General features: G+C 41.1%; 1 protein-coding gene across 1 annotated transcript; it reads right to left on the bottom strand.

Moving 5' to 3' along the window:
• Positions 1 to 1,936: 1,936 nt before the first annotated feature.
• Positions 1,937 to 24,940, bottom strand: hlfa (HLF transcription factor, PAR bZIP family member a). Its single transcript, XM_036566070.1, has 4 exons — positions 24,615 to 24,940; positions 23,533 to 23,874; positions 10,596 to 10,810; positions 1,937 to 6,392 (listed from the first exon to the last, which is right to left on the bottom strand). Exons 1-4 carry the CDS (start codon positions 24,721 to 24,723, stop codon positions 6,177 to 6,179), a joined length of 882 nt encoding a protein of 293 aa, XP_036421963.1. The 5' UTR covers positions 24,724 to 24,940; the 3' UTR covers positions 1,937 to 6,176.

Genomic DNA, 24,940 nt, shown 5'->3' on the forward strand with positions numbered 1-24,940 from the left:
TCAGAGACCACTACAAAGTCAGTCATGACCGTCTCTATACCCTATGGTCTGCTGAATGTTATGTCCATTATATCTGGGGTCATCTCAAGTCTGGAAGGAGGGTTTAGGGAAGGGCGAAGTGTGCAATTTGGGACTGGGCCGCAGTGAGCGGATACCTGAAGGGAAAAAGGGAGCCCTTACTGTGTAGGTCTATGCAATGTGCGATGAAGAGTTGATAGAAATGAGAGGAAAGAGAGGGAATGAGTGACTGTGGAAACAGCCTGTGTAGTTCAAGGCACTGCAATAGACTCAGAATTATAGATGTTGCTTCTATTCGTGAGTGAGGTAGTAAGGTTTAGGGATGGAGAAGAAGGGGGCGGGGGCAGGGGTGCACCACTGTTCCTGAAATCTTACTGGTGTTCCTACCCTGAGAGAGCGCTAATGCTTATGTTAACGTCTAATCTAGGCTAAGGACATATTCCCAAAAACCGCAAAGAGTGACCCTGGAACATTCAGGCCTCCAAACGGCAAAATGTGAAACTCAATGAAGCCCTGAAAGAGTCCTGAAGAGATTACTGGTGCACTGAGACATGCTAAGCTAGCCTGAAGTGCATCTGCGAAATCGAAATCATCCATCTGCAGGATCCAAAATCATTTGGAATGTATGTCCTCAAAATGGATCATTTTGCACAGTTTGGTGGAGAAAAGAATTCAAATCCAGTGAGCATTCCTGGAAACTCATGGTCTTATGTGAAAACATCCTTAGACTTAAAACATAAGCAGAGAAAGTGCCAAAAAAGTATTAACTTGCCTTATTCTACAGTTTTAAACCCCCCTAAATATTGTAGCTGCTCATCTTCTAACACTCATTCACTGTTATAATGGTATTTGCCTTCTGCTTCTCAACTATGCTATTTTTTCAGACAAACATTAAGGTTAGTCTGAGCATAAAAGCCTCCCTCTCACAGAATTTATTGGTGATTTTTTAAATCTGTGGCCAGAGAACCATCCCATCATCTGAAGAAACATATTCGTGATTTTATCAGGTCATAAGCATTTCTACTGACTTCAAAAGGTACAAATACACTATATGGACAAAGGTATTGGGGCACCTACCCATTACACCTAAAGGAACTTTTATGACATCCCATTCCAAATCCACAGGCATTAATATGGAGTTGTTCCCCCTTTGCAGCTATAACAGCTTCCACTTTTCTGAGAAGCTTTCTACAAGATTTTGGAGAGTATCTGTGAAACTTTTGCCCATTCATCCAGAAGAGCATTTGTGAGGTCAGACACTGATGTTGATGAGAGGGCCTGGCTCACAATGTCTGTTCAAGTTCATCCCAAAGGTGTTTGATGGAGTTGAGGTCAGGGCTCTGTACAGACCAGTTAAGTTCTTCCACACCAGACTCACCCAACCATGCCTTTATGGATCTTGCTTTGTGCACTGTGGCTCAGTCATGCTGGAACAGAAAAGGTTCTTCCCCAAACTGTTCCCACAAAGTTGGGAGCATACAATTGTCCAAAATGTCTTGGTCTGCTAAAGCATTAAGATTTCCCTTCACTGGAACTAAGGGGTCTAGGCCAACCCCTGAAAAACAACCCCATAGCATCATCCCTCCTCCACCAAACTTTACAGTTGCAGTCAGGCAGGTAACGTTCTCCTGGCATTCACCAAACCCAGACTCATCCATCAGACTGCAAGATAGAGGAGCGTGATTCGTCACTCTACAGAATATGTACCAACCAGTGGCGCTGTGCGGTGAAGACTGCATGGCTATGTGCTTCATTTTATCCATCTGTTAACAATGGGCATGGCTGAAACACCTGAACTCAATAATTAGGAGGGTTGCCCTGATACTTTTGTCCATATCGTGTATGTTACTAAAATGCTGCAGTATGGATAGATGTCCCCTGTACTCTAGCAGAAACTAAATGGGGGCTTGACAAGAGCTTGTATTGGCTTAATCCTGGGTTTATTTTTATTTCATACAGACTGTACACAGATAGCTTGCACACAGCTAGGGCGTCATACATACACACATAAACTCTCTCACTCACACACACACACGCTAGCCTTTGCATATAGCTCAGTCAACCCATTTCTGACATACACAAACAAAAAAAAATACAGAAAATGACAATGACAATAAGGGAAGGAAATAAAAAAATAAACATATTCTACCAATTCTAGACAAAACGAAAAGAAAACCTCACAAATCTAAGGTTGTGCACAGCTTAACTTTGGCCTGAACTAACAAAGTTAGACCCTCTGACTACGCTAGCCTTGTTGGGGTCGATGCTTAAACACAAACTCCCCTGAATCCCACTGACTCAAACACTGGTCTCAGATCAGTGATGATGGAGGGATGAGTAGGGGAGGGGCAGTGCATCCTTCTAAATAAAAAAAAGTGGAATACCTGTTTATTCACTATAGTGCAGACTAATTTACGCAATTTAATCAATCAGCCGAGACATGTTTGGAGTTCTGAACTTGGCCTCTTTAGTTTTTCACAGACGTATTGAAGCTAACAAGTCATAGAAGCTTACACTGCCCCAATTAGCACAGTGCAAGTTTCATGCATAAAAATGTGTTGAGTGGTTAGACTTCCTGATGAAATTACTGTTTTTAGCCATGCAACATAAGTTAGAAAACTTATCATACCAAACATTCTGGCTGATTTATTAGATTTGGGAAGATTTTTCGCTTAACTATTCACTTAACTACCTCCCCGCCCTCCTTCATAGCAACTACTATAAAAAGCGATTCCATTGACAACATTGGACACAACATTCAGTGACAGACGTCCTATCTCCAACGACCGGCAGAAGAAGTCCATTTACCTCTAGCTTCCTATGGCAACCAGAAACTGAGGCAAGGCCAAAGCTAAAGACGTCTAACTCTACCGCAACGAGCACCTCTTTCATTCGACAGCAGAAGGGAAGATGTTTCGTTGTGTGAGAGAGAAAGAGAGAGAGATATGGGTGGTTGTGAAAATCCTATGCACTGCAGTTCCACAAAGAGGAAAAAGAAAACTATAGGCTAACTTCCATATGAGGAAGAGAATGAGGAGTGTAAGTCTTTAATGCCCAAACAACATGTCACAGTTCCGGGCCACCACTGTATCAGGCACCTCAAGACATACTGCCAATTTCTTGTTCATGGACTAACTAAGCCTAGTCATTGACTAAAAAGCAAAGCCAATGGTCTTTTATTATAGAAAATCCTTTTTAGTACAGGATTAGGCTTAATCAGGGTACATGAACATGTCTTAAAAGTAAAGGTGCCAAAAGGGTTTTTATGGAGCAATGCTGTAGAACAGTGGTTCCCAGCTTGGATCCCTAGATGGCCCACATTTTTCTTTTATAACTATGTGTTAAGAGTTGAGTTGGAGCAAAAATGTGGTCCATCTGGGGGATCCTGAGGACCAGTTTGGGAAACTCTGCCATTGAAGAACCACTTTTGCTTCCCTAAAGAACTTCTCAATTGTTGGTTCTAAAGTTGATCGATTAATTATTTTTATATAGAAACTGCAATTTTAAAAAGTGCAATTTTCAAATCGCAAGAGCTGCCATTTTAAATATAGTCTGTAACGTCAATAACATTAAGTTTAAATTAGGGAAATCTGACCTAATAACAAAAGCTTATGAATTGCTTGTAGACCAATCAAAAGCAACCAAACACCCATGAGTTCATACGTGTACATGACAGCACAATCACAACTACACACACTATGCCCAGTGTTCAAGCCTCAAGGCAGGAAAACTGCTGGTCATCTTGGCCAAAACAACAAGCCTGGACCTTAATTTATAGAAAATGATCACGATTTAAATCATAGTCACAATATTGGTCAGAAAATCCCCAAGTCATTCAACTGCAACATTTTTTTAGGCAACCAAAAGTGGTTCTTCTGAGCCTCCAAAGATCCCTTTCTGGCACCTTTAGTTTTATAGAGTGCTATTCCAGCATCAGGTTTAGACACTCACATCCTAAACGAACGCAACTCCCTTCAGAGAAAAGCACTCTGACCTCATGAGAAGCTTAATACACGCTGGCCCTGGTCTTAGAGCTCAAGTGCTGTCCATGACTGGCAAAAGACCAACCTTAGGTCAGCACTCATACTCCGAGAAAGTTTAAAACAACCCCTGGATCGCTTTGATTCTTTGCAGAACTCACGAAGATATAGGATAACTTATCAAAACGCTATCTCATTTGACCTTGAAGAATAGATATACTGATTATATATATATATATATTATATATATAGACTTTGACTCATATATATATATATATATGTTCTGTTTATTCTCTATTATAATATTCTGAATCTGTTGTGCCTTGAAAATACATAGCCAGTATAAGAAAAATACTGTACAAAAAGAACCTAGACTCTAGAATAGTTTCATATAAACATTACATCTCTGTTTAACCAATATATCTTTTTTAACGTGTGTGTGTGTGTGTGTGCTGCATGTTTTGGTCTGTAGTAAACAAACTGATTGAGTTAACCATAGTATTATAGACAACACCATCATACTGGCGCCTCTTTTTAAAAACACCTTATACATTCAATACATTCAAACAGCCATCTGAGAGAAAGAGGGCTAAAGGTAAAGCTACAAAAAGACTACATAGATCTGTATGTGATGAGTTAAAAAAAACCCTCCTAAAACTGAGCTCCAGAAAAACGACCAAAACATAGAAAAGAAGAAGGACAACAAAGGGTCATTGTGGGAAAATAAAACATTTACAATTAGCTTGAGGTTGCTGTTCTGAAGCAGAGATCATGCAGAGAAATCCATCGAAAGAAAAAGAAAAAAAAATAGGATAATTACAATACAGACAACGATAATATCAACAGCTCTAATAAGAATAATAGCAATTAATGGTTGAATATTTTCAAAATAGTTCTTCCATTCAAAAAAGGAGAAAAAGAAAACAAAAATATATCCATAAATAGATCAGGCAGATTCTAGTAATGAAGGTAGAGACATTGCACCAGATCAGATTGTGAAAGACGCTTTAGTGCAGGTTGTTAGCAGAGAGATAGAGAGACATAGAGAGAGAAGAAGAGAGAGAGATTCTGACATGTTGTGGCCTCGACGCCACAATGCTCAGTTTAACAAAAAAACATTCCACCCAACAATTTGGCAACCAGGTTTTAACGTGTGTGGGTGGACTCTCCCCCAAAAGCAGTCGTAGAGAAAAATGTGTCCCCCCTCTACATACGTATACACACGCGCGCACACACAAACACATGCACACGTAAGAACCAACCGTTTAAAAAAAGTTACCTGTCTCACCAACAACTCTGCTATGAAAATGACAGAAAACAAATGATGCGTCAGGAGGAGGATAAGTCAGCATTCTCATCCTTCCTCCAAAACATGCTCTTGAGTATGAGTTATTGCTCTGTGATTGGACGATGTATTAAAAAGAAAAAAACAAAATAAAGTATAAAAAAAAACGCTGGTGTCTGGATCAGGATAACTGAAATTAGGTATCGGATACAAACAAAATAGATGAGAAATGAACAGTGAGTAGAGGAGGGCCTAGTGTTATTTACGTTTACTGCACAGAGAGAAAGGAAAAGAGAGAGAGAGAGAGAGAGAGAGAGAGAGAGAGAGAGAGAGTTGAGTTCTGACAATAAAATTTCACTACCCAACTAAAATACAACACAAAAACAATATAAACCAAAGTCAATACAATGCTGCTCTGAGCATTAAGGGGAAAAAAGACAGAGAGAAAGAAAGAGAGAGAGACAGGTATGGCAGGACTAAGGGTGGTACTTTAAACAGGGACAAAGGTACAACAGTTCTCAGTCCTTACTATACGTATAAAACGGTTAAGAAAAAAGGAAAAGCAACCATACAGCATCACTTCCAATAAAATAAACAATCAGCGAGTGCAGGAATGAACGAGGAAAAAAAAAAAGAGGACTGAGAGATACGTCCCCTAAGCCTGTCACACACACACACTGGTAACGAGACAGAGCGGTGGGGGAAAATAAAAAGAATTAAAACATCAATATGAGGGAATTAAAACAAGGTTCAAAGAGAGAAAGAGAGAGAGAAAGAGAAAAAGAGAGGTGGAGGGCTGGTGCCTTAAACTGGGCACGCAGAAGTCCTTGGAACAGGTTGGTTTGGGCTTTTGGGGTTTTTGCGGGACCTTTTTTGGGGGGTGAGGGGTTGGTTCACAGCGCCCCGTGCCGCGCCTCGTATTTGGCCAGAATGTTCTTGCAGCGTCCCAGTTCCTTGCGTAGGTCGGCCACCTCCTGTCTGAGGGCGGTGTTCTCCTTCTCCAGGAAAGCGGCCCGGATGGCGATCTGATTCTCCTTCAGCCTCCGCGCGTCCCGTGAGCGTTTCGCTGCAACGTTGTTCTTTCTGCGCCGCGCCCAGTATTTATCATCCTGCAGCAAGAAGGAAAACAGTGCAGAATGTTAAGGAGACATTCACAGTATAAGTACAGTACAATTTTAAAGCAATGATTCACAAAAATCTAGTTTAGCTCATTTTCCACTCTTATCAAAATATATAGTTTTCTCTGTTGTTAAACCAGCTTTCTTCTCAATTTAGTCAATGCCAGTGCCCACGTAGCTAAGTCTCTCTATATCACATAATACTACCAAGCTGGAAGGGTGAAGGCTAACATTTGCTTCTTCCAAGATGAGAAATATGCGTTCATTTGTTGATGAAATCCATAGGTCTTTTGTTGCTGTTCAGTGCTTCCTTTGGTATTTTCTGCCATCCTGAACTTATACTAGAAAAGTTGTCTAGCATTCCCAATGCTGACACAACGTCATTAGATAGCTCAACATGCTTGCAGGAGAACGCTAACTCCCAATTCTGTTGTACCAGCTAACAGGCGCCCATGTTGGCTAGCATTGCCCTAAGTGGTGGAGGAAGAGGGAACGCCATTTTCCCCACCCACCTCTGTTGGACTTCCAGAATCTTAGGGAACTGAACTCATGATCTACCAACAACATTGCCAACGCTTAAATGCCTGCACTACTCAGGATATAAAGATGGTCAACCAAGAAATGTGCTTCCTTACTTGTTCTTTGGAGCTATGAGGCTAATGATGCTAACAAGTAATTAGTAAGAAAGCTTATACTGCCCATGCAAGCTGCATGCCTAATACTGTGCTTGACTTGGCACAAAGGTGGGTAGTCAAAGCTTGGAACTGCCTCATTTTAACAAATTTGAGCTACAAAGCGGGGAAAAACATGGACGTATCCATGAAAGCAAGGAGGGTTAGCAATAAGTTAGCCAGATAATGTTTATGATATGAGCGATAAACGTCCATGATGCATTTACCTTCTTAAAACAGGGAGCCTTATGGTCAATGTTATAGTTTAACCGACTACCATGCCTGGAAGCAAATATCATTAAAAATAGAGAAGTGGTTGTTTATTACTGGTGATTTGTTGCCTTGTTGTTTTGATGACATAGGTTAAGCTCGGAGCACTGTCCTGACCTTCTGAGTAGGAAAAATAAATTCCAGTTGGAGGGATGTTTCTTGATTTTTCCTAGTTGGAGGTGGGAAATTCTGAGTTACAAGCGTCAGTCGAACCCAGCATTGATCATCATTCATTTACCCCAAACCACATACTCTCAAACAGACTTGCTTTAGAGCTGGGCGATATGGCCAAAAATGTTATCACGATAAACAAAATTCATATCGTTCGATATCGATACATACCGCGATAAATGTCAAATCATTATTTCTTTCAAGTTTGAAGGCTGATTTTTGCTCCTGGGTGGTTAACTGCTGTTTTAAACTATCCTTCATGGTCGGAACATGACAAACACTCACCAAACAGTGGAACATTTCACAGAGCTGTCACGGGAGAGTGGGAGAGAGTGTCTGGTGAGCTGTTTTTATCAGCTGGAAAAACATGGCTATTTTGTAATAGTCATAATTTAAGAAAGAAAACAGATTATTTTTAGCTGGTGACGAGCGCTCGGCTACCCCGCTACAAATGACATCACAGTATTCAGACACCAGCTAGCGACGACTGGATATTCAATTGTAGTAGTTTAAGGGGTGAACCGCAAAATATCAACACCAGACAAACAGAGTTCTCCTTTTAGGTACGTTTAAACTGAAAGCGGTGCTTTTGTGTCTTGTTTGATCTACAGTACCATCAGTTCTCCATGCTGTGTGAGTGACGAAGCGCTGCTTTAAGTTAGCCAGCTGCTAAAAACAGCTAGCCTGGAAAGTTAGCGCTCTCCTGCTCTCCAATGCCTCACAGCTTCCTCAGTTTACTTTCATTTAAATCAGGGCTGTAATTTACATGAACCCACTTCTTTCTTTCACTTTTGTTGCTTTGGAATGCAATTTAAATATGACTATCCGAGCGCTGTAACAGCGCTGTAGTTGTGAGGATTGTGATTTAACGCTGCTAAAGCTGGTTAGGATGTACAGAAAGAGGTGAGTTCGCTGTAGGACAGCATAGTTACACCACTGACCTCGTCACTCACACTCGGTCACAGGAGAACAGATCGCCGGTCGCTCCACTCAAACAGGGAATGTATAACTCTGCGTTTTAGCCGTTGCTAAAGACTCCTCTTACTCGTGGCCCCCTCCCTCTCTAATCATGTAGAAAAACTCGGAAGTGCGCCCTCTCCTGGTGACAGCACAGAAGTGTCACTTTCCTTGCAGTAGAAAACGCCACCAAGGCTTTCGCTGAACGTGGAAGTGTGAGAATGGTGTATTATATTATTTATTATTTATCGAACATGTCGTATCGCTCTATCGAGGAAAAGTTATATCGCGATAATTATCGTTATCGTTTTATCGCCCAGCCCTAACTTGCTTATGTGTTTTTTGACAATGTATGACATACTGTTTTCTATAAAACTAGACAAAATGTGCAGATAAAATTTTAGGTTTCAAGGTGGCACCAGTGTGAAACTGTAACTCCAGACACCAAACATATCTTGGTTAACAGACTACATTTGGCATAAATCTGATTTTTGCATCAACTATTGCTTTAAAATTAACAATAGGACAGTCTTTTGACTGGCTGATAGTGATGCCCTTCAGGTAGGTTCTGTTTTAGGGTGGAGAGTGCTAAAACTAGCCAAACACACACATACACACACACGCATTCATACACACACCCTACCTATGCCCACTGCAGTGGGGCAGCCGGAGACGAGGAGAGAGGTCAGAGTTTCATAACTGCACCAGCCTTTCACTCATTCTCAGTATTTTGAAAACATTTGTTCCAGCTTGAGCATTTGGCCTTTGCCCTAACAGTACACCACACCACACACATCTGGCCTAGAGCCATGACTTTGTATCTGTACAGTCTCTCTCTCTCTCTCTCTCTCTCCCTCTCAATCTCCCAGTCTCTCTGTTTAAATCTGAACAGAATCAGCCTGGTTACATAACTGAGCTCTGAACGCTTGCACAGTACCCCCCCACCCACCCCTGCCTTAATAAAATAATCCAACCACTACCTCACAAGCCACCCTGCTGAACCCTGCACTGTACACAGACTACAGCTTTAATACGGACACTCACCACTGCCAAATTTACCCTTTACAACAGAAACTCAAACTCAAACTCAACCCAACACTGCAAATTCTACACTTTACAAAAGAAATTCAACCCAACACTGCCACAACAGAAAGTCAAGTTAACCCTGCAGTCTATCTATCTATCTATCTATATATATACTTTTAGGGATTGTTACATACAACTGTTATTACTGTTCATTTAGGTATCGTTATATAAAACCTCTGCTTCTCTGCTTCTTTATCAGCATCTTTACTGCTAGCATGAATTAATCAAATCAGTCAAGTCACACTAAACCCCACAGCACACTCAATTCCATTTGTCACCTCACCCAGTCAGCAGCCCCATCTGTGGAATGAAATATTCAAGCGTTTTTCTATGTAGACCCAGCAGCAGTGCACACACACACACACAAAAATCTCTGTACTGCTGCTGCTCAGGCCGTGCTGCTGTCTCAGGGTTTTCTGCTCGGTCCTTTAAACGAGAGGCTGTGTTGTTGAGATAATGTTGTGTGTGTGCTGGAAGCTGAACATGAATATTTGATTCCTTGATTATTCATTTAAAGTCCAACCATTAGTTCTTCAGACTGTTCAATATTGCAACATACACCCACTATCTACAACTAGAACCCCCTACTTTGTACTGCCCATGTGTTGCTGCACAATTTGCTCCCACCCTCTCCCCCAATCATTGGTCAGTTTATGACCATAGGACCACTGTTGACCAGATATTATTTGGACGGTAGACCATTCTCAGCACAGCAGCGACACTGACATGGTAGTTTGTGCGGTGGTGGTGGTACGAGTGTATCAGGTACAGTCTAGTTGCTGGGGGTCTTACACATGTGTCACTTTTAGGTTGAGAGTGGACCACCACCCAAAAATATCCAGCCAAGAGTGGCTCTGTGGTTAGAAACTGTCATTACAAAAAGAAATGGTATAAGACATATCATCATAAAAATGCAAACATTTGGACTTTAATAGATCTTAAAACATATGAAAATGTCAGCTTCCATTTATACTCTGAAAAATTCATAACGCACAGACCACTAGAAGCGAGTGAGTGATGAAGAAGAGGGCAGACGCACCTTCATGTCATCTGGGATGAAGACCTTGCGTGCTTTTTTGATCATGGGTTGAGGCTTGAGCTCCTCTGCTGTGAACTTGCGTTTGCGTGGGTCAAATATTTCCTGTCCTGGGACACTGGACAATGCAAGGTCTGCTGGGTCTGGCTCATAGCTCACTGGAACCTGAATCGTCTCTGGGTCAATTGGACTGGGTGTGTTCCGGGTAGATGGGAGAACTGAGAGAGAGAAAGAGGCAGAAGAAAAAGTGTTATTCTGAATATTTACAATGTCACAAAGTGATTCTCTATTTTCTATGACCTTATTGTTGATGGTCTAACCCTAGGCCTGTGTTACTGTTGTACGTAATACTGCCCTCTAGAGTCCACAGAACTGCACTGGCATAGTTCCTCCTATAAATATGCTAATGCTAATCACTAATGAAAATTATTGTGGGCCAACTTGTAAATATTATAAGAGTAATTATTCTGTAATCAATAGTAAACATGTAATAGTAATCATTCTGGGTTGAAGCATATGCCTTGGTTCTAGGCTGATCTCTTTTGAAGGTTTAGGAAAATAAATAGTCTTTTATTTCACAATTTTGTGTTTTATTTGCTGTATTTATGAATTTAAAAGTCAACATTAATCAAATTATAAGAGAAATTAATGGTGTATCACAATAAAATAAAATGCCCAAACGGATGTAACGTCCTTCTGTTGAGGTAGAAATCATTGAACCTTCAACTGCTGTGGAGCTACAAAATTAATGTACCCGTAGTTGCACCTTTACACCACCTGATGGCGCATGGAGCCATAAAATGATCAGTACTTGTCTCTCGCAGTTCACCATACAGACCACAGTGTGTTCACTATGTAGCTACACACAGTGGGCCTGCACACAAGCTGCGCACACATAGTGGTCACCTAATCAGTGTCCCTTATCAGCCAAACTCAGGGGGAGAGAAAAAAACAAAAAACAACACTAACAATGTAATTTTGAGCAGTCTGCCTGGACATGTGCTCCTGCTCTCCTGGACTCAGATGTGTAATGAAGAGTAAGTGATTTGACACAAGTGGCATACAGGTCAACTACAGGACGAGAGAGAACAACAGAGAGAAAGAGATTATTTCTCTCCCTCTCTCATGCTGCCTCTCATTCTCTCTCTCTCTCTCTATCTCTCCCCTGGCTATCCCTCTTCCTCTCCCCATCTCCTTTCCATCTGTCCATCTACCTCTCTCTCTCTCATAGTCTCACTATCTCCTTTCTGTCTCTCTTCATCTCTCTCTCTCTATCTCCCATTCTCTTGCTCTGTCTTTTCCTCTCCACATCCCCATCTATCTCTCTCTTTTTCTCTTGCTTTTTCTCTACATCTATCACTCTCTCCTCTATTCTCTGTCAGTCCCATTCTGTTTCTCTCTCTCTCCCTATCCATTCTATACACCTCTGTCTTTATAACTCTCTCATTCTTTTTTCTCTCCCTCTCTCCCATTCTTTGTCTTTCTCTTATCTTCCATTCTGTCTCTCTTTCTCTCACCATCTCTCTCTCCTCAATTGTCTCTCCTCCAATCTGTCTCTCTCCATCTCTCCGTCTTTCTCGCTCTTGCTCGCCTCCAATATCTCACTCCCATTCTGCTTCTCTCTCTCTCTCTCTCTCTCTCTGCTCTTCATTAGCGAAGGTTCAGACAGCCTAATTAAAACTCTTCCTGTATTAAGATCTATTAAAGCAGGGCAGACACACACACACACACATACATACACAAGGTAACTTTGATCATGGGCACACACTCAGCGCTAACACTTCTTAACCCACTGATCAGCTCTTAAAGTCAGCAGGGAAGAAACTTTACACTTCTGCAGATGCGTTTCCATGTGAGAGAGAGAGAGAGAGAGAGAGAGAGGGAGAGAGAGAGAGACAGTGCATGTTCTATTGCTACGTTATTTCTGTATTTTTTCGTTATCCTTTTTATATCTATCGTTAATTGCTTGGACAGTAACGTAAACAAACTTGCCCGTAAAGCGCTGCTGAACTGAACTGAACTGAGCCGAGCTGAATAAAGAAGGAGACGGCCGCTAAATTAAGTCAAAGGCACACAAGGTGAGTGTGTTACGTCGTAACTAATATTGGAACACCACAAATCTCTGTAAATCTCGTACGAGCTGCAGGGCTCAGTGACTCCAGGAGAAGGAAACTTCCTGTGTGGGCAGAAAGCCATGGCAGGACATGGAGAGCGTCCAACTAAGTTCAGTGTACTACACTTTAATTTCCATTCAGTGGGGCGTCACTAGTAGTGTAAATGTCATTCTGTACACCATCGTCACAATTCGATTCAATTATTCAGTGCATCATGAAATACACGATTACATTTTTTTGGTACGAATTACTTCTACACAAACACTGAATAAATAAATATGGAGGAACCGTTTACACTAGACGACACAACAGTTAAACAAGATTTTTCAAATTCATAATGTTAAAAAATTGTGAATTTTATTTTGGCCAAAAATGTGCATATATTATTAAATATTATTATAACTGATCATGATCAATTCTAATGTTCCAAAATCAGTGTTGAGGCAAAAAAGCCACAAAGCAGGCAGCTAAATAAGACCTTAATCTAATCGTTTCAGGTTAAAATATATTCCTTGTTTTGGTTTGTGGGGCGTTTCTATCCATATTTTGGTTCCACTGGTCTAAACCAAAGCGGGGAATGATGCATTTTAGATTATTAAACTCACCACAGTGGCTTATTGCCTTTATAATACAGAGACAAAATACAACACGATAAAATATGCTAATGTTAACTAAACAGTTTCATTTATTATTTATAATCACAATAAACAGTTATTGCAGTAAGCAATGTAAGTTAGTTCATAGGCTAGCAGGCTATGGTTGCCAAGCAACATGATGTTCAAAGTTAAAGGCACAATGGTTTTGAATAGCTTTTTGCTTCATAATACAGAATTAGATTTATGAGTGCAGTATTTTTAAGAAGGCTTTGAATGTGACAACGAATGATACCGACACTGATTTTAAGGGACTAAAAATTCAGAAACTGGTACTAGTTGATATAATGTTATATTTTAGTTTTATACTTCGATAGTTGTGGTGAAACAGTGCTTTACTAACAGATATGGCTGTCATTTCTTAACCCTCATATTTCCTGAAACAAAATAAACAGCAGAAACTCATAGTCTCAAATATTACGAATTCCTAATGGCAGGAATTTGTGAGTTTGAATTCTGGAGATGCTACAACCAAACACAGTCTTAATTATCAGCAATACCAATAAAGCTTGTGGCTCGTTGAAATCTCGGCTGATATGATAAGTCGAGCCGCATTCAAAACAGCATCAGAAATATGTGTGTTGCAGATATCAAAGAAGGTCTGCAGAGAGGAGACGACGGTTCATTCTGTCTTTGGTCTGTATAGGCGTCTCTGGAGGGTCTCGATGTGTGTACCTGACGCTCACCAGGATTCGCTCGACCACGTTCTCACTTGTTTTAACGAGCCGCACTACAGCAGTACGGTTCAACTGAGCCAGACCCGCCAAGTGTGCACACAACCTAAATATGAAAATAAATCCAATCAAATCAAACAACAAATCAATGATATTGGTAAGTCACAATAACATGTAAAGTTGATACTCACACAAGCACGTGCTCATGTTTGTTCCTAAACAAAGCTATAGTGTGTTGTTAAACACAGTGATTACCAGTGCGAGTCGTACATCAGAAAGGATGCGAATTTACGCTCTAATGGCTACCTGCTCCCAGCGGACCCACCGCAAAAACAGCAGCTGTGTGTTAGCTAAATGCTGTGTGTATTTGTGTGTGTGTGTGTGTGTGTTTATGTCACGTGATCTCGTGATAAACACAAACAGTCTTTCTTCTATTTTAGACTGAAGGAACATTCTCTTCCCCTGAGCTCACTTCCTTTCCGCTGCGCTGAGAGAAATCACACACACATACACACACACACACACACACACACACAGCTCTAAATACAGAACGATAACACTTAATGATTTAGTAGGATGCAATAAATGCAATAAAAAATCTACTCAGCAATAAAGAACCAAGGCTGTGAGTTTGTGTGTGTGCGTGTGTGTGTGTGTGTGTGTGTGCATGTATGGCCTGACTATAAAGCTGATTAAAAGCTCTGACCTCCTCTTTGACCAATCTGACCTGAGCAGCTCAAGCAGAAACACTCAGAAGCTTCTATCAATCTGTTCTTCAATCTCTCTCTCTCTTTGTCTCTTTCAAGGAGGCTAGTAATGTGTTTGAAGGTGAATGAGTGAATGCATGAGTGAAAGTGTAGCTGTGATTCAGGGTGAATGAGTAGATAAGAGTGTAGTGAATCAAGATGAGTGTGTAGTGAATGAGTAGAAGAGGATGTAGTAAATGAGTGAATGAGTGTGACATGAATAAATAGATAAGGATGTAGTGAATGAACAGTTGAGAGTGTAGTGATTGAGTGTGAAGTGAATGAATGAAGTGAATAGTGAATGAAGACAGTAGTAGTAGTGAATAAGTAAACAAGGGTGTAACTAATGAGGATGAGTGTGTAGTGAATGAGTAGACGAGGAGGTAGTGAATAAGTGGACAAGGGTAGAGTAAATGAGGATGAGTATCTGGTGAACGTGTAGACAAGGGTGTAGTGAATGAGTAGACGAGGAGGTAGTGAATAAGTGAACAAGGGTACAGCAAATGAGGATGAGTGTGTAGTGAATGAGTAGACAAGGGTGTAGTGAATCAGAGGAAAAGGGTGTAGAGAACGAGGATGAATGTGTAGTGGATGAGGGTGTAATGAATGAGTGTACAAGGGTGTAGTAAATCGAGATGAGTGTGTAGTAAATGAGTAGATGAGGAGGTAGTGAATACGCGGATGAGGGTATAGCAAATGAGAATGAGTGTGTAGTGGATGAGTGGATGAAGGTGTCGTGAATGAGGGAATGAAAGTATAGTAAATGAGTAGATGAAGTATTGAATGAGTGGATGAGTGTGTAGTGAACGAGTGTTTACTGAGCGAGGGTGTATAGAATGAGTATGCAGTGAATGAGGGTGTACTGACCAAGTGAACGAGTGTATAGTCAACAAGTGTGTAGTGACCAAGTGGGTGAGAGTGTGAATGAGTTAGTGCACTATAAAGTAGTTATGGCTGTACATAATACAGTTCATGGGGATGTAGTGACAACAAGGTGGCTTTAAAAAATGAGGTTATAAAAAGTTACAAAAATGTACCTTCTCCCCTGGGAAAACCGTATTTAAGGTACACAGATGGACCCAAAGACTGCTGATGTACGTCTGAGGGCACATTTACACTGTTTGTACCTTGATGAACAAACAAATGGACCTGTGCAGTCCTTTTTCTGACAGTCTACAGCATTAGCCCATGGCGTAAGTGATATTCTTAAGTCTCGTAGGCTATCTTCAATTTCATGAATATAACTGGGAGGTAGAGAGAGGGGCTGAGGGCGGGCTTGAACTCTGAAACAGAACAGAACTGTCTGCAGCTGTGTACAGTGAAATCGAAACACATCAACTTCAATTGTGTAAGAAATCATATTGGCATCGGTATTGGCATCAGCAGATATCTACATGAAAAATATAGGACACTGGACCACAATTTACCACACTGGAACTTCCCTCGCTGTGAAAGAACAACCGGAATAAGCCAAAGGGTTTCCTTTGGCTTATTAAGGATAAATTTAGGGTTTGTGTGCAGCGCAGCAGTGTTTACAGTACAACACAGTTCAGTGGAAAACATCCAAAAAGCCAGCAAAGCACAAAGCTGTGTGTGTATATGAATGGTGTGTATGTGTGTGTGTGTGTGTGTGAGAGACAGAGAGAGAGAGAGAGAGAGAGACAGAGAGAGAGAGAAATTCATTTTGGGAAATCAGGCCCAGATCAATAACGTGCCAGGCTCCCCTGACTCTGGCCTCATATGCTACATTACCACATTATAACAATGTATTACCAACCAATAATCCACCACCTTTATTTTGATGTTTATTTGAGGAAAACATCAGCAATTAAGCTGTAGCACTCAGAAAAGAGAAAAGAGAGTGATGAAGGGAAAGGATAAAAAGAAAAAACAGGAGTTTGAAGAGGACAGACTAATTATGGTCTGCAGCCTAATAGGATATGCCATCAGGAAAATAATTTCTATAATGTGTGCATTCATGTGTGTGCATGAGTGTGTGTGTGTGTGTGTGTGTGTGCCCCTCCCTCTGTCTCTGAGTCTCAGTCTCTCTTTTGCTCTCTCTTGCTCTCTCTCCTTCCTCATTCCACGTGTTTGTGAGTAGAACATTCCGATCTTTTCCGAGAGCATGAACTCCTTCCCCTCTCCCAATGGAGGGAAAACCCTCCTGCAGCTCACTCCAGCCACACACACACACACACACACACACACACACTTACACATGAGTGAATATACAAGAAAGCAACAAACGAGCAATGCAATTAACACCTGCAGCAGTTATGAAACTCAGGAGGCAATTCTGACCAGAGAAAGAGAAATAGAGAGAGATAAGCGGAGAAGGTGAGGAAAGAGAGAGAAAGAGAGAGAGAGAGAGAGAGAGGGAGAAGAAAAAGAGGGAAAAAGAGAAACAGAGATAGATGGAAAGAAAAGGTAACTAGAGTTTATCTGCAGCTCTGCTCTTATCTGCTGCCCTTTCTATCACACCAAGACCTTTACCCACCTTTAACTCTCTCCCCCATCTGCTGCCGACTGCACACACACTCATACACTCACACACACGAACAGTGACACATATACATACGCTTTCATGCACAACAATGTCCACTAGCATCCATACAGACTGGGACCAACTGACCTCAGTCTTCACAGCACTGCAGCGCTAGGTTATCAAATATTACCTTACATAAAATAGCCACTTTTATTTTGTGCTTGTGTTAAAAAATAATACAGCAGCACTAAGTTGACGCTCATCGAGAAGCAGAGTGATGGGAAAAAAGAGTAAAAGGTGTATGCATTGCATTCCACAATGATAGTGTACTTTCTGGAGTGGAGTATAGGTATATATTTTTATTTGGTTTTGTGCCTTTTCGGTCACAAAACCAGATAAATGGATATCATCGGCACTTAAGCACAGATGAACCACGTTTGATTACAAGGAGAGCATAATTAGTCCGGTTTAATTAGATTTAGTGCAGCACAGTTTTATAACTGTGGCACAACTGGCTCTTTTTTGGCTTGTTCTAACATTTCAGATGTCAGAAAAAATAAATATTGTGACAATTTATGTATAATAAAAACATTCTCAAACTACTTTTACCATATCACCCATCACCACCCATCAATACTTACATATAGACACAGTATATGGGGACATGTTATTAGTACATACAAGTACTTATGGGAAACAAGTCATGGGGTATAAAAACACCTGCATGTGCATGCTGTTTTGCGTATTACAGTGATGGTAGTTTTTCTGGTTTCAGAAGTTTGTGGCAATGCCATCTGCATGCGACTAGAGCACGACTTCTGCAATGTGATTTTCACAGAGAGTACAAACTGTGTTCCAGAGAGAGAGAGAGAGAGAGAGAGAGAGAGAGAGAGAAGGATCAGGCTAGTCACGGCAGGAACCTCCCCTCCCTCTGGCTTTGCCTTTCTTTCTCTCCACTGTCTCCCTGTCTGTCGCTCTCCCTCACACGGCTGCTGCATGTGTATGTCACATGGCTCTGCACGGTGCTGGGAGACAGGCTGCGCTTCACGTGAGCTGTAATGTGCTTGAAAACCGGAGCCTCCCTCACACACACACACACACACACACACCTCCAGACGCAGACGGGCACATGCAAAAGCACATGCAAAAAATGTAAACAGACCCAGCGCGTACATCCACACAGACGCACACACTATTGTGCTTTTGCTGCTTATATCTGGGGGGCCTGGACACAGCGTACTGTGCATTTTCCATCCCGTGCAGAAAAACCGGTGTTCTATCACTACACACCTACTGCACAAAACATACATTAGTGTGCAAAAAGTCCTGAGGCAGCCAAGAATATTGTTTAAAAATACTGATTTTGGCAGTAAGTGAATTTTGAATAAATGCAAATAAGCAATAAAATACAATAAAAAAAAGCACCAAAAAGGTATTGCTTTCAAAAAAAAAGCTACTGATGTGAGGGACACTGGCTAGCAAGTTGGAAGTGGAAATAGTTATGCTAACACACCAGCAATAAAAATACACTTTATTGTATTTATAATTATTTGTATGTGTTCTGATATTAGTGTTTAACAGAACAAAAATGCTTACTGCCCAGATAAACAGCCAAATATGATTTTCTCAGGTGGCATAAGACTTTTGCACAGCACTGTACACCAGAGATGGAGTCGAGACAGCGTCTCTGACTCGAGTCACAAGTTGACTGACTTGGACTCGTCAAATTTCAACCTGAGAAAAATGAACAAACTAAATTTGGATCTCTAACGATAAAGCTGTAAATGAATAAACCCTTTTGGTTCAAGCCTCATGTGTGTGAATTTGCCTGTCAGTTTTGCTACAGTCATTCCTGAAATGCTGTTCTCCCACAGCTCACCATGGCTTCAGGTTCAACATGGTTTCAAATAACTGATGGCCCTGTTCCTTAGTCTGATGGATGTGGTGTTTAACGGCGCAGTGTGTAAGATTTATTGGCCTCTAGCAGTGAGTTGGCAGATTGCAACCAACTGAATACCCCTCCTTCACCTCTCCCTTTCCATGCGTGTAGTAGAAACTACAGAAGCCATCATGTTTTCGCTTCCTTGATGATGAGGAGTCCTTACTTTTTCTTGTGCTAATCATTAGCCAGCACTGGCAACAACCACTGATTCTTCTTTCTATGTCTTCCAACTGGTGCCTCTTCCACATAAAACATGAAAGGCACTCTCTACAGATCGTGTTCGGTTTGTCTGCTCTGGGCTACTGTAGAAACATGGCCGCGCAACATGGTAGTCTCTTTTGGAAGGGGACCCATTCGCTATGTAGATGTGAAGGGCTCATTCTAAGCTAACGAAAACACAGCGATTCTTAGTTACAGGTCATTATACACTAAAGACAACATGGTTCTATATACTATATTTCGTTTCTGCTAATAGAACCCCTTAAATCTTACACACTGCACCTTTAAAGGAAAGAGGCAACATGGCCTGAAACACCTGGCTAGCATGTAATTTGGATAGCAAGTATGCTAGCTAGCACAACAGCTAATTTAGCTTAGGTTTTAGGAAATTACAGATCACAGGCCTTTAAAACTGAATAAAACTTTAGCTGGATTAACAATTTTGCTAGCTCGCTAGCATATTTCTTATATAAATTACAAAATAATCGACCATTTTTTGGTGGTTTTGGTTCTTTTCTGTAAACACAGCATCTAGCACTTCAGTTTTGTCCTTCAAACTGAGGGTCTTTTATAATGAAATGCTTGTTATTTAAAGCCATGTTGAACCTAACAAGTTTTTAGAGGCAGTTTACTTTTGTACAATGCAACGCCTTCGAACAATACTGAGACGAACCTAAAATTCTCTACTAAAGACTCGAGACTCAACTTGCACCGCAGAGACTCAAGACCTGGACTCACATGAAGCAACTTGTGAACATCTCCGCTGTACAAACACACGCAGACAGTGTAAACACACCCCCCAATCTTACACACCCACATCAAACACAGACACAAACTCAAATAAAATGAAGAGTTTAACATTCACCACAACAGGAGAAACACTGTCAGTCTGATCAGAGAGTCACGGGAGAGAATCAAACACAGATTTATAGCGCCATCAAATCAAGTAGAACATCATAACCATCATTTCCCACAGGACTCAACTGTACATCATCGAGCCACACGCTTTCAGACAACAATATTAAACCAATTTCACTGAATTTTTATATGAAGCTCTTCAGTGGCTGCAATCGAACCATAATCCCAACACAAATAATCAGGGAGATTTATCAGGGAGATCAGGAGGGAGAAGTAAACACAGATTTATAGCTCTATCAACCCAAGCCAGAAACATCAAACATCATAATTATCATTTCCTACAGGATGCGTGGTACTTCACAGGAGCATGCCATCGCTGTCGGAACAAAACCTTGCAAGATTTTTTTTTTGTGCATGATTTGAAACTATCAACTACATCTCTGTATCTGAAAATTTTACAATGAATTCATATATATATATATATATATATATATATATATATATATATATATATATATATATATATATATATATATATATATATATATATGTATAAAACCATTTTGGAGATGTTTTGCTTTGAGAGCGACAAAATGCTCATATAACGGTTTTCTACACCTATAAGTAGGTGTAACCATTGAGCCAGAGCTAATAACCCAACACTGTCTTCCACAATGCAACCTTGCCGTACACAATGAATGCAATTTGCCCACATGAATGATGCATGAGTGTTATTACATATTAATAAACCATGCTTTGCTGTGTAAATCTGTGGCCAGAGTGACTGTGTAAGTGCAAACTCACATGTGGCTGTATGTGTGAAAGAGTACACGTGTGTGTGTGTGCTGAGGCAATCGCTCAGGTTGGGTTTCTGGAATGTTCTTCATTTGGAGCGTGGAACTGGGACAGGTGTGTGTCAGAGAAAGAAAACCATGGCTAGAGCTTGGCATGTTCACATCAACACCAAAACGGGCAAGCAGGTGGCTTTTGTCCCAGCTATTGAACTTTGTTTAACCACCAAAGCCACCACAGGTCTACGTCACTGCTAACTTCTCATGTGCTAACAGTAGCTCAAAGAAGAAAGGATGGTGTAGCCAGGCACAGTATTTCATTTGGAAGTCTTTATCGTGGTACAGATTTTTTTGTGATAACAGAAGGTTGCAACATGCAAATGAGTTTTCCAACAGTGGTCAGCACCATGACTAGTCTCAGAGGGCCAGAGATTATCTCATAATGAAAACATGTGGGGACAACCATGAGAAATGTTGGGCTAAATGTGGATGGGAACATAGACTGATTAAGGAACAAACTAACAAACTGAAATTTCTAAACCATTCCCAGGCCTCGTGAACGTGGTGCACTCGTTAACACTGTCCATAGACAAGATGCCGGTTTGGATCAATCCAAGGATTCATGATACCCAACAAATATTAAATCTATTACTCTGAGAAAACTGCATGCCAGTCTTTCACTAAAGCATTTCTAATATATTGCAATTGCAATACATAGTGATGTAATTGCAAGCTGGTATTTAGCCCATGTCGTGCAGCTCTAGTCAGGTACCACACAGCACACACGCTATCTGGCTGATCAAAACGCTAACCGCCTTATCAGTTCTGGCTGACGTGTTTTGCGAGCCAGACAGAATAGGCCAAGCTGCCTGTTCGCCTTTTCTTATCGTTATCTCCCTTCTGTTACCCAGGAGATTCCACATGTATGGCAAACCGGCACGGAATAAAAAGCCCCACACCTGGGGGCAGAAGGGCAGCTGGGCAGCTGGGCTTATTAAGCACACCTGCAAGGCCCAATATACATTCAATCATCTTATAATTCTTACTGAACTTTTCATATTCTAATTCGGCTAGTAATCTAGCTAAGGCCATTTAGCATTATTTAGATAAATGTCCACTAGCTTTGAATTTCTACATTAGGTGTCAGAAGAAGGGTATTTCAGTTCAATGGCAATATAGAGAGAAACTTCTGAAGACCGTCTGAGAATGGTAATGTGGCTAGTAACAACTGAAAAGATTACCATTATTCACATATATACACACACACACACACACACACACACATATATGGTGCACACTAGCTTTGAATCTCTACATTCTATGTATTACCATTGTGTCGGATGAGGGGCAATTCGATTTGATGGCAATATAGAGAGACAGCAAATTTTAAATGCTGTTTAAGAATTTTTATGTGGCATTATTCATATAGCATTATTCAGCACTGTGTTGAATATAAAGCCTTTGTGCTTGGCAATACAAAAAGACAAAAACTATCAAAGAGAAAGAAAGAAAATTTTGTTTGAGAATGTTAATTTGGCTAAAAAGGAATTCTAGCAAGCTAGCAAGACCATTTATTGATATGCAGAATGATAACACTGGCTGGATCCCACTAGAAATAAGGCTGAGTCATTGCTCACACTGATCTTGGTTGAGTATTAACCTGTGAGAAATGTGAAAGTTGGTGTATGATAAGCATGGAGTGGCACGAACAGGACAGTTTAAAGGTTTGATTTTGCCTAGCTGTGCTAACAATAATCAACTCCTGATGGAAAGGATTAAGAAATGAGCAACTGCTGGCTGTGATGTTGAGTTGGGTTGGGCGATGTAAATGAAAATTCATATCATGATCATTGGACAACATATCACTCTAAATCAGGGGCATCAAAAAAGGGCTGGTGTGGCTGCAGGTTTTCATTGCAATCAAGCAGAAGCACACCTGATTATTCCTTTTTTAAGTCTTCAAACAACTGTTTAGTTATATGAGGTGTGCTTCTGCTTGGTTGGAATAAAAACCTGCAGCTTTTTGCAGATAAGACTGTGACCTCTGGTCTAAAGTGTATGTAAAATATTGATTATATAGTTGCACAGTGAATTTTCAGCTTATGCTGGGCTGGTTAAAATGAACCAGGTGGGCTGGGCTTATTTTAACGTCATAGTGTCATAATAAATATGTATCAGCAGATTAATTACAATTTTTAGGTTTGCATGTCAGTGAACTAAAACAATAGGAATGCTTGGCATGAAAAGTGCTTATGTCATGGAGTGCAATGTATAAATTCCTCAGATACATCATCACTGCTGAATGCGCTGTGAAGGTTCTGTCAAACCACAGGTATTTTTGCAGAATGTGCTGTGAATCCATCCTGAAGTAATGTAGATGTAGATCACACTTAATATTACCCAGCTCTGCGTGACGAGTGTTTGTGTATGTGTGTCTAAGCGTTCTTGTGGTTTTTACCTGCTCTGCTGGGACTCTGTAGGCAGGTCTGTGTGACCATGCCCGGGTGTACGGAGGTGGTTGCCCGGTTACTGAGGTCGACCACAGAGGGCGTGGGGGGAGGAGGGGGGCTCTGCTGCAGGGGCTGCGCAGTAGTTTGGCTCTGCTCACTCTGTGGATTGGCGGGAATGCCGTTCTCTGACAGGAACTCTTCCAGATCCATGTATTCCAGCTGGAAATTGTCTCCATCATACGGCAGGGTCTTGTCCCACAGGGTGGGCCCCAGGAAGGCAGACTGGGGGGCGTTGACCCCCACGCCATCTTCCTCCAACTTCTTCTCTTTCTCCTTCTCTTTGCCAAAACCTGAAAGCAGGATTCAAAGCAGGGATGTCACTTATTGTGCCCAGTAAGACCGAAGGATCTCTACTGTGACTGCAACTGGAACTGTGACACTCATACTCAAGTAACTTGGGTGCATTAAAGCTGGAATAGATTTAAAATGCACATCATGATGTTGCAATTAAGTGGGATTTCAGGCATACTGAGATAGTCATAAAGCAACTAATGCAGCAATAACCACTACCTCCAAATTGGTTCCTAGACGTTTGTGCTCAGCTGCGCCCTCTATAGGCAACAACAGGTAAAATCGCCACTAAAAGCCAGAGAACTTTAAGCTCAAACAAACAAGTCGACATGGACAGCTGCTATTTGCTATTTATCAACAGAAATTTAAGACAGTTTTACAACAGCTTATTTCAAACATTTTGCATCTAATAAACTCGTGCATTTAAGTTTAGGCTGGGGCATAAAATCTATGCAATTAAATCATGTCTTACGACTCCTGTGACAGAATCAGCCTTTCAGAGACATAGTGAGAACCAGAGGACGACTAAGTGAAATCTGACACAGAAAAATATCAGCAAATATTTCAGTGAACTCCTGTGACATGCAATGTGAAAGATAACTGCCGCCAACATCAAAGATGACAAGGTCTCTCTGTCCTTACTGAATGGAAGAAACCGGCTCACTGCAAAACAAAAATGCCGAGAATAATCCGCAAGCAGTTTGGAACGAAAGTGGGCAAAGAAGGGGTCTGTGTTTACCTTCATCGTGGTGGAAGGGCAGTTTCATTGGGTTTTCCAGCAGGGATTTGAGCACGCCATGGGTTGGAGGTAGGAAAGTTGAGTTTATAGGTCGAGACATTTTCTCCATTGCTCCGGACCAAAAGGAGAAATCTGTCCACAGGTGGAAAAAAAAGGATAACAAAAAAAATGTCCAAATTAAGAGAGAGAAGGAAAAAAGCAACCGAAAACGAAAACTTTCTCGTAAGAACGACGCAGGAGTCCACAGAACAAGTCCGTATCGGTGCGCGGGGGACGGCAGCTCCTGTCCCTCTGACTCTCGCTCGCTGCTGCTGGAGCAGCTCAAG

This window comes from Colossoma macropomum, unplaced genomic scaffold, assembly GCF_904425465.1.
Source record: "Colossoma macropomum unplaced genomic scaffold, Colossoma_macropomum, whole genome shotgun sequence".
Lineage (NCBI taxonomy): Eukaryota > Metazoa > Chordata > Actinopteri > Characiformes > Serrasalmidae > Colossoma > Colossoma macropomum.